The 13,856-nt window shown below is 45.7% G+C and overlaps 1 protein-coding gene across 17 annotated transcripts in view; it reads right to left on the bottom strand.

The window, feature by feature from the left end:
• WDR93 (WD repeat domain 93) overlaps positions 1–13,856 on the bottom strand; it is a 51,885-nt gene that overhangs the window by 9,558 nt on the left and 28,471 nt on the right. For 13 of the 17 annotated variants that reach the window (XR_011497189.1, XR_011497205.1, XR_011497188.1 and 10 more), the window contains 7 exons: positions 10,872–10,950; positions 7,055–7,226; positions 5,779–5,849; positions 5,124–5,210; positions 3,970–4,089; positions 2,366–2,579; positions 825–888 (listed from right to left, as the gene is read on the bottom strand). Coding sequence is in view for 13 of the 17 variants with exons in the window: in XM_014842572.3 (XP_014698058.2) it covers positions 825–888; positions 2,366–2,579; positions 3,970–4,089; positions 5,124–5,210; positions 5,779–5,849; positions 7,055–7,226; positions 10,872–10,950 (807 nt within the window). In the remaining 4 variants the exon portion in view is untranslated. Of the gene's footprint in view, positions 1–824; positions 889–2,340; positions 2,580–3,969; positions 4,090–5,123; positions 5,211–5,778; positions 5,850–7,054; positions 7,227–10,871; positions 10,951–13,856 lie in introns of those variants that run through there. The other 4 variants (XR_011497203.1, XM_070495245.1, XM_070495248.1 and 1 more) reach the window with 2 other exon arrangements.

Raw genomic sequence — 13,856 nt, forward strand, 5'->3', positions numbered from 1 at the left:
AGCTTTAACCACCACTAACCAGCTGGTAAGCACTTTCAGCCCCAGGCTCTCTCAGAGCCTCCTCCAGGGTCCTGTGGGCCCCGCACCTGCAGCACGGGAGGAACCACAGACCTTCCCTCCAGGCCTCTCTTCCCTTCCACGGGCCCTGTAAGGATTAGCCAATCGGCTCCACAAGCCAGGACCAGCCTCGGTGCCTCCCTCTCCTCTGACCACAGCCACAGGCAGCCCAGAACCATGGAGTCCATCCCCACTGCACCTCTCCACTCTCCACCCCTCTCTGAATATGCTGCTCTCCTGCGCCAGCTCCCCTCGAGGCTTCATGCCCATCCTTACAAGGGCTTGTCCGCAGCCTCCATGGCCTGGCCCCTCTGCCCGCACACCCAGCCTCCTCCCCCTCCACACCCCACAGGGACCTGAGCCTGCAGTGACTCCACCTTCCTGCAGAGTGCAGGACACAGCGTTCTCTTGCCTCCGGGGTGCCGCCTGCTTAGCTCCTATGGCTCAGCTCAGCTGATCCATCACCTCCTGCAGAAAGCAGCCCCCCCCCTCCAACTTCCACAGGTTGAGTCAGGCGGCCCCTCTCTGTTCTGTAGCATCCATCGCATGATGGACCAGGGCCTCTCTCACGTTCTAGGGCAGCTGCTGCTGACGCGTCTGTCTTCCCAGCTGAACCATGAATTGCAGGAGGGCAGGCACTGTCTCTGTCTGTCTGTGCACCCCAAGGCCAGTCTAGTGCCAAGAACTTGATAGGCCTTCAACAAATATTTTTTGAAGGAGAAACAAACACATTCACTGAAGAGGAATGAGGGGCACGAAGAACTTACCATCCCAGGTAAGGCTGGGACTGGGGCCACTGCACAGACGGCTTCATCCAGGTGGTTTACAGGCCTACAGGAAACAAGACACACACATTCACACTTGAAGAGTTTTAAAGTTTTGCTGTCCTCTCCGAGGCCTATGTCCTGGAGAAACTCTTGTATATAAGCATCAGGAGATGTGTCAGAGACAGTTCATAGTAGCAAAAACGAGGAACAATCTAAATATCCTTTGGTAGGAGAATGCTTAAGTAATTGTGGTATATTACAGAATGGAATACAACACAGCAATGAAAAGAAAAGAACTGGAGATACATATACCAACATGTGCAGTCTCATGAACAATGTTGCAAAGCAAGTTACAGAATAAATGGGATGGAAAACAAGTTGCAGAATACACAGAATATGATCCCATTTACAAGTCTTGTAAATACACACAGCTAAACCATATATCGCTTGGAGATGCAGTCATATAGATGTGGTTAATTCTTAAAGGAAATCAAAGGAATCATGGGAGGAAAACGATGTGATAGATTGAAAAAAAAAAAGGTCATAATACTTGGCAGCAACTCCCATGAAAAGACAGAATCTACTTTTCCACTGCTTGAGTGCAGGTGTGGCCCTGTCACCTGCTTTGTCCCATGTAACACGAGCGGAGGCTTGGAAAGCACGCGGGCACTGTGTCTGCCCTTGCTTGCTGCTGGAGACCCTGAGGCTACGGTGATGAAGGCTGAGACAGCCTGCAGGAGAGGCCACGGGAGAACCAAGTGCCCTGGCCAACGGCCTGCCCACTGCCAGGTACATGAGCGAGGCCATCTTAGACCCTGAGCCCCTAGCCACGCTGCCAGCCGCCCGCAGGCACATGTGAGAGCCTAAGCAAGACCAATGGAAGAACTGCCCAACGAAGCCCAGCCCAAAATGCTGACCTACAGCATCAGGGGCAAAACAATGCCTGTTCCCTTAAGCCATTAGGTCATGGGGTGGTTTGTTATATACAGCAATAGATAATTAAGAAGGTGGGGAGGAGAGAGGAGGATGTGATCAGGGAGAAGCTCACAGAGAGCCAAACTGAATCGGAGATGACCTATTTCTTAAGCTTGGTGGTGGGTCCGGGGGAGTTTATGTCTGCCTGTCTGTCTCTCTATACATACTAAATATACACAGACACACACACACACACACATATTGTATGGATCATTTTCATGCATAAAATATTTCACAATTGAAAAAAGAAAGAGAATGAGAGAGAGAAAGAGAGAGAGAGAGACCCTTGGGGAAACTGATAACAGGCTATTTTGGTAGAAAAATGACCCTCTTCTTGATCATATGGAATATGAAAGATGTTATTTGTGCTATCATGAAATTTTGTCAGAAATATTTTATACATAAGCTCACATATAAAAGACACTGGTGACCCTGAAACGCTCATCAGGAGAGCGATGACTACAGGGAAAGTGGGCTCGGCTTGGAGAGGGTGTCAGCCTTTTACTACCCAACAGCCTCATCGGGCTGGCAGATCACTCACCCCATCTTGTCCTGGAGCCACTGACCTCTCAATGAGCACACTGATGGTGGGTGCCTCAGAGCCCTGGGCAGCCACCAGGTGGAGAGAAGCATCTGTGCACAGCACCACGCATTTCATTTGGGACTTCACTGGGCCCTCAGGGAACACGTTCCGTCCTTCATGGACTAAGAAGTATTTTAGGAAGTGAATGCTCTGGCAGATACATCCCTCAGGAAGAGCGACAACCCCGAGAGGGAATCCTGGAGGAAGCAATCGCACAAGCAGGTCAGAGAAGCGGGTGGAGGGAGGCAGTCATGGGCGCAGGGTCTGGGACCAGCGAGGATGTGAGGGCTGTGAGGGCAAACCAAGCAAGGGGCACCCTCTGAGAGTGAAGCCAGTAACCCCAACGCCCAAAGGAGAGAAGAGCCCCCTTCAGGAGGACCCTTTCTGAGCACAGAGAGGAGCAGGGGAGGGGGCAGAGTCAGCACTGGAATGGAAGGAAGGAAGCTAAAAGCCAGCCAGGTGCTGAACCGCACTGACCACGCCACACCACATCAAGGTGAATCAATCAGAGGGGAGCGGTGTTGGAAAAGGGGAGGGTGGGGGTGTGGCCAATCAGCAAGAAATCCCCAATATCCAGAAAAACGAAAACAAGCTATTGGGCAAGGGCTTGTGAAATTACAATCATTCTTCTGCCCTTGAAATATCTTTCACCAATATCATAATGCTGTGGGCGCAATAAATAAATTCGGGAGGGCCTTTCATGATGTTTATCTTAGCACCGTGTGGGGAGAATGTCTCCCTATTTGAAACAACTGCTGAATTCTCCAGGTGGAAACAGCCCGAGTGAGGAAGGCCCTTCGCTGAGTGACAGAAGCCTCCCGAGAAAAGCCGGCTCAGCCGTCTGCTCACCATCTCTCCAACAAACAGGCGCCATCAGTGGCTCTCCTCACCAACCTGAGCTGGGGGGCTGCCCAGGGAGGACGGCCCACCTCCACTCTCAAATGACACACATACCCGACTGTAAAATGACAAGCCACTGATGCATTCCTCGCTTCTTGAAAAGTGTGGTTAGAGGGAGACACTCCCCTATTTAGGGTAAAGAAATACCATGGATTTTCTGGCCTACAAAGCTGCACCCGGGACCCTGGAACCCCATCAAGGCACCACCCACCCAGAACAGCTGCTGGTTTCGCACTGACTGTGTTATAGGTCTCTTAGCTTCAATACCAGTGAGGTTCCTGCTGAGCGGGGCGCGGGTGGAGCAGCAGGAAGGCAGGCTTGCTTATTTCGAGAGCTTGGGGCTGGGGGAGGAGGGCTGAGGCCGTCAAGACGTCACTTTCTGTGCAGGAAGACACTTCCTCACTGGAGTGTGATAACGGAGTAATGGTCGTACTTCCAGGACCCGGTACAGTGCCAGCACAGTGCAAGTACTCAACACATACAGGGGGAATGGGAAGTGTCAGCACATACCATGTTCAATAAATGTTCACTGAGTGAATGAATGAGGGCAAAGCAGGACCAGCTCCCCAAAGGGATTCTAAGAACACAGAGTGACTAACAGAAGCCCAGAGCTGGAAGGAATTCCAGAGCTCCAGGAGTCTCATTACTCAGACCCCACCCAGGTGCTGGCAGACGTGGGGGGCTCACCTTCGGCCAAGTCCCAGAGCGTGAGCACGCCATCCTCGCAGGCCAGCACCAGGTAGGAGGAGGAGCAGCTGAGCTGAGAGACTGCAATGGGCGCAGCGCAGGGCCACACGCCCTCGGGGTCTAGTGGGGAGGACACCACTCACCGGGCTGCCCCCAGACCCCACTCCCACCCATCACCTGGACAACCTGAGACCCGGACTAGTCTGCCTGTCTGCCTCCCCATCTCTCTCCTCTCTAGGCAGTGCTTCTCCTTCCTCAGATAATACAATGACAAGTCACACGAGCATTACACTGCAGCTAACACTAAGGAGGCCCTGCTGGTGCTGAGCACCGCAGGGAGCACTCACATGCATCATTTCATTTAATTCTCACAAGGATCCCATGAGTTGGGTCCCCTCAGTCCCCTGCTCTGCAGAGGAGAGTGAGGCAGGGCAGCGAGTGGCCCGCCCAAGTCACAGAGGCAGTCGGTACACGAGTTGAGGTTGGAAGCCGGGCTGCCTCGGAGAGGGAAGAAGGCAAAGACATTCTCCCTTTGTGAATGTCTAAATGCTACTTTTGAAGGATAATTCTAAAATACAACCTAAGTGCATAGCTCAAGAGATTATCACAAAGCGAACTTGCTCGTGGACCTGCCTCCGTGGATTTGTAAAAGACAAACCAACAACACCCCTTCCCCACCATTTCCTAAGAGCCTCTCCATTTCAAAGAGCTTGCACACGCAGACCGCTGGATTCTGCTATTCACAAGAAGCGCACGCAGTAGACAGGGATGGGGCAGTTAAGTAGCCCTATGCTTCAGAGAAAGCGGGATCAGGGTGTAAAGTAACTGGCCTGAGGCCGCACAGTTTGCAGACAGTGCGGCTGGGACTGGACGTGGCCATCAGATGCCAAGCCCACCCTCTTTTTACTCAGCTGCCTAACAAGCCCTGTGGACCTGACTGGGCTTTGTCCCCACTGACCTGTCATCTTTAAGAAAAGAGTTCAGAGACAGAGCGTTGGGGACACACCACAGCCACCAAGCCACCCACTTCTGCCTGCACAGCCCTGGTCCCCTAAAGTGATGCTGATGGGCAGTCGCGTGCTCTCAGCTAAGCTGAAGAAGGACAGCTCTCAGAGCCCCAAGCTCAGGCAACACCCGTCTCGACAGTAAAGTACCAACTTTATCCTTCAGAGTTCGGTTGAGCAAATAGAGGAAGAAGTTGTGACTTCCAGTCCAGTGTACGCCAAGAACATAGGCCACCCCTGGGAAAGAAGAGAGGAGAGGGGTGTCACGTAAGGAGTCAGGGTGGCCCTTGGTTTGTGTGGAAGGTGTATGTCCAAGGGGAAGTTGGTTTGAAATCAAAAGTGGTTTGTTCTCAAGGGCGGCACCCAATAGAAGGGTGAGCTTCTCGGGGAGGAGGGGCTGGGCACCTCCAGGAGGGCTGTCCTAGGGCCAAGTGGCCTTCCTGGGCAGGGAGGACGGCCACAACTGCCCCTTGGCTGCTTTCACATCTTCTAGATAATTCACATCTGCTTGGCTGTCAGGGTTTTAAAGAATGTTTTCTACAAAATGGGTTTATCTCCAGAAGCAGCCTGGCGGATGTGTGCTCACACCCTCCTCCATGATAGATCGCTCCCCGAAGACAGCGCAGCCTCCATCCTCAGGGAAGCTGGCCCCGGGGGCCACAGGTCCAAACAGAAACTGTTATGCTACGGCTGGCAACCGCCTTTCTACCTTATTCCCTCCCGCCATCAGGGTCTGCTCTAGGAGGGCTTGCTGAGGCCTTCCCCCAAGATGACCACTCCCCCAGGTCAGGCTGGGTTCACTTACCTGAGGGGCTCTTGACGTCCACTGGCGTTGCAGTTATGCAGCCAGGAGGGAGGAAATGGAAGGTGGCCATACTGGGAAAGAGAGAGACGCTAGTCAGAACCATGGCAGACTCCTTGGCAAGGAGAGATGCGGCAGAGTCTGGGTACTGAGACCAGAAACGGGGAGTTAGGATGGACCTTCCCAGGGGTACAGGGCCATGAGGCAAGTCACATTCTATGTGCTAGTCCTGGTGGGTGCAGACCTTGGAGGTTGGTGAGGGCAAGGCGGGCAGAGTCCCTCCCAGGCTGGAAACAGCACCCAGCACTAGGCAGAGCCATCTCTGTCCTTGGGGAATGTCCTTTAATGACCAGACCTGAGCGATGTGCAAACGCTCTCTTATTTTGGAGGCAATACAACCAGTGGTGTGCTGATAAACTGGCTCTCTTAAAAAAAAAAATACAAAAAACCTCTGATTTCCTGATTTACAGGGTTTGTAGCTTTTTGTGGTATAAATACTCCCACTGTGGACAATCTTCAGTGGCTTAACAAGTGGCCTGTGACATTCCCAAATTCCTCGCTGGTGGTCAGCACTGAACCTCGCCAGCTTCCATCCAGCTCCTGACTCAGGGAGCTGCTTTGGAGCTTAGCCCTGGGACTCTGTGTCCTGCAGTGAGAAACTCCCAGGTCCGCTTGACAGCAGGATGAGAAGTTTCGCTTCCCGTGTGAAGCAAGAACCTTGCTGAGACCCAAAGCGGCTGTGAGAGCTGGTTCCTAAAGCCTGCTCCACCAGCTACAGCTACTTCACTGCAACGTGGGCTAATGGGGCCTACCTGCTGGCTGAGATTAGAAAGCAATGTATTTTAATAGTTACACATTAATATATTACATTAAGAAAGACTGGGTGGAAATGGAGAAAAATGGAGAATAACGATGACGTTTATTTCCATCTTTAGGATCTTCTGTGTTGTCTAGAAAATCAGGAAAAAAATTTTTAAGAGATGATATCATACATCAAATTGTAAAATAAACGATTTCTCATCTCCATAGATTATCTATTCCTTCTTTGAAATCCATGTCATCAGCCTTTGTTCTAACAAGATTTAAACAACCTGCATACAACTTTTCAAAAGATCTGGGGAAGTTCTCAGAAAAATCCCCCAAACCAGAAAGAGCTTTCGGACCTCAGGTTAACTCAGGTCTGCGGGTTGATTCCTGCGGGTGCCCAGGGCGAAACAGCTCTGGGGGCTCCATGGCTCCTGGGGGACAGGGGCTTCCGGCTGGGCCTCCTCCCACTCACCTGAGTGGCTCCTCCTCCCACTCCCCATCCAGGTACTTCTTGTAGGAGGCGTTGAAGACTGCCGCCTGCTGCTCCCACTGACTCTCCCTGATGAAGTGATTCTGTCCGGAGCCCAGCCCGTAGCAGTCCTCGATCTTTGCAAAGACTTCCAGGGGGCTTTTAAATGTGGTACCTAGGTTGAAGACATTCCCGAATTGGTCAGACTACCTGATTTCTCCCTCTTGATCTTCCCTTCCTTCCTCCATACTTCTCAGTTGCCAGCAGAATCCCTCATCCTCGGAAATCGGTTCTCACTCTGCAATCCTTCTGTGGGCCCAGGTGCTCAGTCTTCTCCGCGGCCCCTCTCCTAGCCCACAGGCTCAGGGAGCACAGGCAAGGCAGAGAGCAGCGCTCTCCCTCCTCCTACTTCTGCACATCCATCCCACCATCATTTCCTGTTTCCGGATTACAGAATCTCCAAAGGAGGCCAAGGAAATGTTCACAATGTCACTAGAAACCTTAGATCACTGTTGCTGTCTCCCCAGCTCAGCAAAGTCCTTAAACCTGCCAGTTACGGTCACTTTTCAGCCGCTGCTGAAGAGTCACATAATTAGACAATCCCAGTCTCCACCTATTTACTTACTTATTTATTTATTTGGCGAGGAAAATTGTTGCTAACATCTGTACAATCTTCCTCTATTTCGTATGTGGGATGCTGCCACAGCATGGCTTGATGAGTGGTGTGTAGGTCCACACCCAGGATCCGAACCCATGAACCCCCGGCCGCTGAAGGGGAGTGTGCAAACTTAACCACTACACCACCAGTTTGGCCTCGTCTGTTTACATTTATCTAACTACTTTCCTTTAAAAAAAATCTCCTTTCTCTGCCAATCACTTTTCTTATCACTCCCCTTCCCAGGAACCTTTCATTTCCTCCTTTTTCATCTGTTCCTAAAGCCACAGTAAAACTGGGTGATTTATTTTATGGGTTCACACCCAACTTTCAGAACTCTGCTCTCCAGGAGGTCCCACAGTGCCTCAGGTCCCCTTCCCCAGAGGCAACCACCATTATGTTTTCTGCATAACTTTCTAGAAGGAGATCCCTTTTCCATAAACAAATGGCAGCATATTAGATAGTAGGAGTTCTCAAAGTGTGGTCCCAGATCATCGGGGATCTGACGCGGCCAGCTGGCAACTTGTTAGAAACACAGATTCCCAGGCCCCACCCCAGACTCACTGAAACAGAAATGGGGTGGGTGGGGCCCAGCAATCTGGGTTTTAATGAGTTCTCCAAGTGAGTCTGACCCAGCTAAAGTCTGAGCATTGCTGTGCACACTAGACCCTTTGTATTTTCACTTAATGAAATATCTTGGAGATCTTTTCATATCAGTACTATAGATCTCTCCCATTGTTTGATGCTTATTTTCATTTATTAAACCTTTTTCCTACTGTGAAATATAACACAATCAGAAAATAACATAAAAATATATCTTAATAAATTATTATAAAGCAAACATCTGTTTCTACTCAGGTCAGGAAACAGAGCATGGCCTGCTCCCTAGGAGCTTCCCCAGGGCCCCTCTCTAGTCACAACCCCCCGGGAAGAGCAGCACCCATTCTCTTGGCTTTTCGGTAACCACTTCATTACATTTATTTTACTTTCGCTATCTAAATATGCATCTAAACAGCATAGCTTTGTTTTGCCTGATTTTGAGCTTTACCCCAATGGAATTATTCAGTATTAACTCTATGTCTGCCCTCCTTTGCTTAATATTGTTTATGAGATTTATCTGTTTTGTTGTGCACAGCTGTAGTCCGTTCCTTTCCATTGCTGTATAGGATTGCACTGAGTATACTGTAATTTACTTACCTGTTCTATTGCTGAGGGACACTTTGGTGGTTTCATGTTTGGGGCCATTGGAAATCATGTCGCTGTTACCATTCTTGTACATGTTGCCTGGTATGCATTTACTTGCAAACCTATACCTAGAAGTAGGTTGACCACCTCATCCTCGTTTGCTCTGGAGTTTCCTAGTTGTAACACTGAAAGCCCCACATCCCAGGAAACCCCTCAGTCCCAGGCAAACTGGTTCAGTTGGTGACCCTACCTAGGAGAATAACTGCTGGGTCACAGGATGCAAATTACCTTCAACATTGCTAGATAAGACCAAACTGTTTTCCAAAGAGGCCATGCCAGTTTTCACTGCTGACTGCCATGGAGGGGAGGTCTGATTATGCCACATCCTCACCAACTCTGAATGTCAGTCTCTCTTCATTTCAGCCATCCTAGTGGGTGTGAAGTGGGATCTCATTATGGTTTCAATTTGCATTTTTCTGATAACTAACGATGTTGAGCACCTTTTCAAATGTTTTTTGTCCATTTGAATAATCCCTTGCCTGTTTTACACTAGATCATCTTTTTCTTAATAATTTGTAGGAATTCTTTATATCTTCTGGACACGGACCACTCATAAGTTTTACATATTTTGTGAATATCTTCTCTCACTATGTGGCTTGCTCTTTCATGCTCTTAATGATGTCTTCAGCTGATTAGAAGTCCTTAATTTTAACGTAGTCAAATTCATCAAATTTTTCTTTTACTGTAAGTACTTTCTGTGTTTTGTTTAAAAAGTCTTTCCCTACCCACAGGTCATTCATACAGATACTGTCTATTATTTTCTAAAAGCTTTATTGTTTTGTCCTTCATATTGACTTTATGATCCATCTGGGATTTATCATTGTGGATGGTGTGGGGCAGGGGCAAGTTTCACTTTTGTTTCCATGTGGACAACCAGCACCTCTCACTGAAATGACTGTCCTTTCCCCACTGCTCTGTAGTGCCACCTCTGTTAGGTAGCAAGTGTCCATTTATGCCCGTGTCCGCTCCAGCCTCTCTATCCTGTTTCATTCGTCTATTTCTCTATTTACTATATTCTATCTACTATTTCTATATTTTATACATATTTCTATTTATCTATTATTCACGCATTTATTTTTCTATCTTAATTACTATAGCTTTATAATAATCTTGATGGAGCAAACCGTATCATCGTGTTCTTGATGTTCACACGAGTGAATTGGCTGTTCTTGGCCGTTTGCGTTTCCCTCTTTGTCTTTAATGGCTGCAAAGTATTCCTTTGCACGAGGGCCCCAGATTTTACCTAACCAGTCTTCTGCCTCTGTAAATAAGGCTGCAGCGAACATTCTTGTAGACACATCTTTATGGCTACGTGTGAGCACTGAGAGGATACATTCTATACCCTCTGCCTACAGTAGACTTCCCCTCTGCTCCTCTTCATCAACTCCTACTTATTCTTCAAAACCTCCCCAAATGTCCCTTCTTCTGTCTACTCCCTGGGCAGTCAGTTGCTCCTTCTTCTGTGTTTCCACATTGTCCCCACTGCTGCACCTGTCACCTCCTCCTACAGTGGTTTCCTTCCATTCCCCCTTGGCAGACCTGCAGCTTTCAGAGCATGGGAGATGTGTCTTACTCAGCTTTGTGCTTGGTGCATTACTGGCGCTCAAGAAACACTGATGAGTGAACTAACACAGGAACGTAGGAATGAATGAACCCCAAATAGCACTCAGGAAAGGTGTTTCTCTTTCCTGATCTCCCAGTTCTGTTAGTTAATTGCATCCTTGTAACATTTATATTTTTTGTCTTTAGGTCCCAGAGCTTATGACTTAAAAAAAAAATTTCCTCTTCAAAACTATACGTGTAAATTAGATATTGCAGCTAATAAACAGAAAAGATAGGGAATGTGGAGGAAGGCAAAGACGGGAAAAACTGAGAAATCAATGGCAAAAGGAAAGAGAGCACTAGTTGAGTCATACTGACCTGTGACTGGTTTGGGTGGTTTGATCTTCATTATGTGAACTGGAAGACTCAGCTTAACATCTCCTCTAAAAGAAATATCCTAGAACAAGGAAAAGGCACAGCTAATGCACCAACAAAGGGGATAAAACGGAATCTTAAAAACACTCATTCCAAAAGAAGGCAGAAAAAGAGGGAAAAGGAAGAAAAGGAGATGGGACAAATAAAAAGTAAATATCAAAGTGGGAGATTTAAACCCAAACATATCAATAATCACATTAAATATAAATGGCCTAAACACCACAATTAAAAGGTGGAAATTGTCAAATTGTATAAGAAGGCAAGACCCAACTATACGATGTTAAAAAGAAACACTTTAAATATGAAGACACCAATATATTAAAAGTATAGAAAAATATACATCTTGTAAAACCTATCAGAAGAAAGGTGGGGTAGCTATACTAATAACTGACATAATAGATTTCAGAGCAAAGAATACTTTCGGGGACCAAAGTGTCCTTGAATAATGATAAAATGGTCAGCTCATCAAGGGGACATAACACTCTAAGAGCTTGTGCACTTAATCACAGAGCTTCAAAACACATGAGGCAAAAACTCATAGAAGTGAACGCAGAAACAGATAAATCTACAATCCTAGAGATTTCAACACTCTTCTCTCAATAACTGATAGAATAAATAGACAGAAAATGAGTAAGGATATAGCAAGGATATGGCAGGAGAGGCAGTAAGGAGATACAAGACTTGAATAACTAGACAAACAATAGCAGAATACACATTCTTTTTAATTGCACATAGAACACTTACCAAGATCAACCCTATTCTTGGCATAAAACAAGTCTTAATAAATCTAAAATCTTTCAAATTATATGAAGTTTGTTCTCTGATCACTAAGGAATTAAATCAGAAACCAAAAAAAGAAAGATAGCTGGAACACTGGACACTAAAGAACATGCTCCTAAAGAATCCATTGGTCAAAAAAGAAATTTTAGGGGCTGGCCCCGTGGCCGAGTGGTTAAGTTCACGCGCTCCGCTGCAGGCGGCCCAGTGTTTCGTTGGTTCGAATCCTGGGCGCGGACATGGCACTGCTCATCAAACCATGCTGAGGCAGCGTCCCACATGCCACAACTAGAAGGACCCACAACGAAGAATATACAACTACATACTGGGGGGCTTTGGGGAGAAAAAGGAAAAAATAAAATCTTTAAATAAAAAAAAAAAAAGAAATTTTAAAAAAGCAAATCAGAAAGTATTTTTAAGTATTTTTGAAAATGAGAACACACCATATAGAAATTTTAGGAGGCAGCCAAAGCAGTGGTTAGATAGGAGCTTCTAGCACTAAATGCCTCTATCAGAAAAGAACGATCTCAAATCGATGACCTAAGCTTCTACCCTAAGAAATGAGAAGACATGGAAAAAATTAAACCCAAAGTAAGCAGAAGAAAGGAAATAATAAAAATCAAATTGGAAATCAGTGAGATAGAAAACACGAAACAATAAAAAAAAAGAAATGAAACCAAAAGCTGGTTCTTTAAGAAGATTAATAAAATTGAGAAGGCTCTTGCCAACCTTATCAAGAAGAAAAAGAAGACACAAATTACCAATATCAGGAATGAGGGAGAGGACATCAAAACAGATTTTACAGACAATAGAAGGATAATAAGGAAACGTTATGAGCCACTTTAAGCCAATAAATTGGACAACTTAGATAAAATGGACAAATTCCTTGAAAGTCACGAAATACAAAAGTTTTCTTAAGAAGAGACCAATAATTTGAATAACCCGTTATCTATCCAAGAAATTGAATTTGTACTACCACAAGGAAAACTCCAGGACCAGATGGCTTTATTGGTAAATTCTATCAAACATTTTAGGAAGAAATAATACTAATTCTATACAAACTCTTCCAGAAAACAGAAGAAGAGGAACACTCCCTACTTATTAGAGGAGGCCAGTACCACCTGAAACCACAACCAAAGATGCTATAAGAAAATAAAAATAAAAATATCCTTCATGAACTAGATGCAAAATTTATTAACAAAATATCAGCAAGTTAAAATCAGTGAGTTAGATCTGTGAAAAGTTTGTTTAAAAAATAAAAAGGCACAAATAAATAACATTAAGAACAAGAAAGGGGAATAACTTAAGAGACATATTTTTATTTTTACAGTAAAGGAGAAACATATTTACATATATATCTATGTCTATATATCTATACACAAGTTAAATGAATTATGACTGAAATTGGCTCAAAATTTTTAAAAATGATGGACTAATAACCATAGAATAAATTGAAAAAAATGATACAAAATTTTACTGCTAAACAAGATCCTAGGACTTATTTTGACCTGGGAGGAAAAGAAGAAAGATATCCAACTTTCTTTACAAAGCTAGCATAACACTGATATCAAATGTTGAGAAGAAAACCACAAGAAAAAAATACACACTTTAGGCCAATCTCATGTTTGAACATAGACATTATCTATGAACACAGAACTATCGGTTTGTTTTGCTAATGTTTTACTCAGGTTTTAATATCAGCAAAGCAAATTGATAGTGTAATTAAATGAATGATGACCAAGTATGGATTACCCAAGAATGGAAGGAAGACTGTCTCAACATTAGAAAATCTATTAATGCAACCCACTAAATTAGCAGGTTAAAGAAGAAAAACTCATCTCAAAAGATGAGGGGAAAGTATCTGATAAAAGTCAATATCCATTCCTAAACAATAATTTTAGAAAAACTCTTAGCAAAGACTAGAGGCACACATGCTTAACTGGATAAAGGAAATTTATACCAAAAACCTATAGTAAGCTTCATGCTTAATGGTGGAACACTTGAAGCATTCTCATTGTCACGAACAGGTCATGGATGGCCGACTATCACCTCTCCTATTCAACATTTTACTAGAGATCCTAGAAAATGGAACAAGGCAAGAAAAATAAATAGGAGTGATAAATACTTGAAGGAAGAAAAGCCATCAGTGTT

Source organism: Equus asinus, chromosome 2, assembly GCF_041296235.1.
Source record: "Equus asinus isolate D_3611 breed Donkey chromosome 2, EquAss-T2T_v2, whole genome shotgun sequence".
Classification (NCBI taxonomy): Eukaryota; Metazoa; Chordata; class Mammalia; order Perissodactyla; family Equidae; genus Equus; species Equus asinus.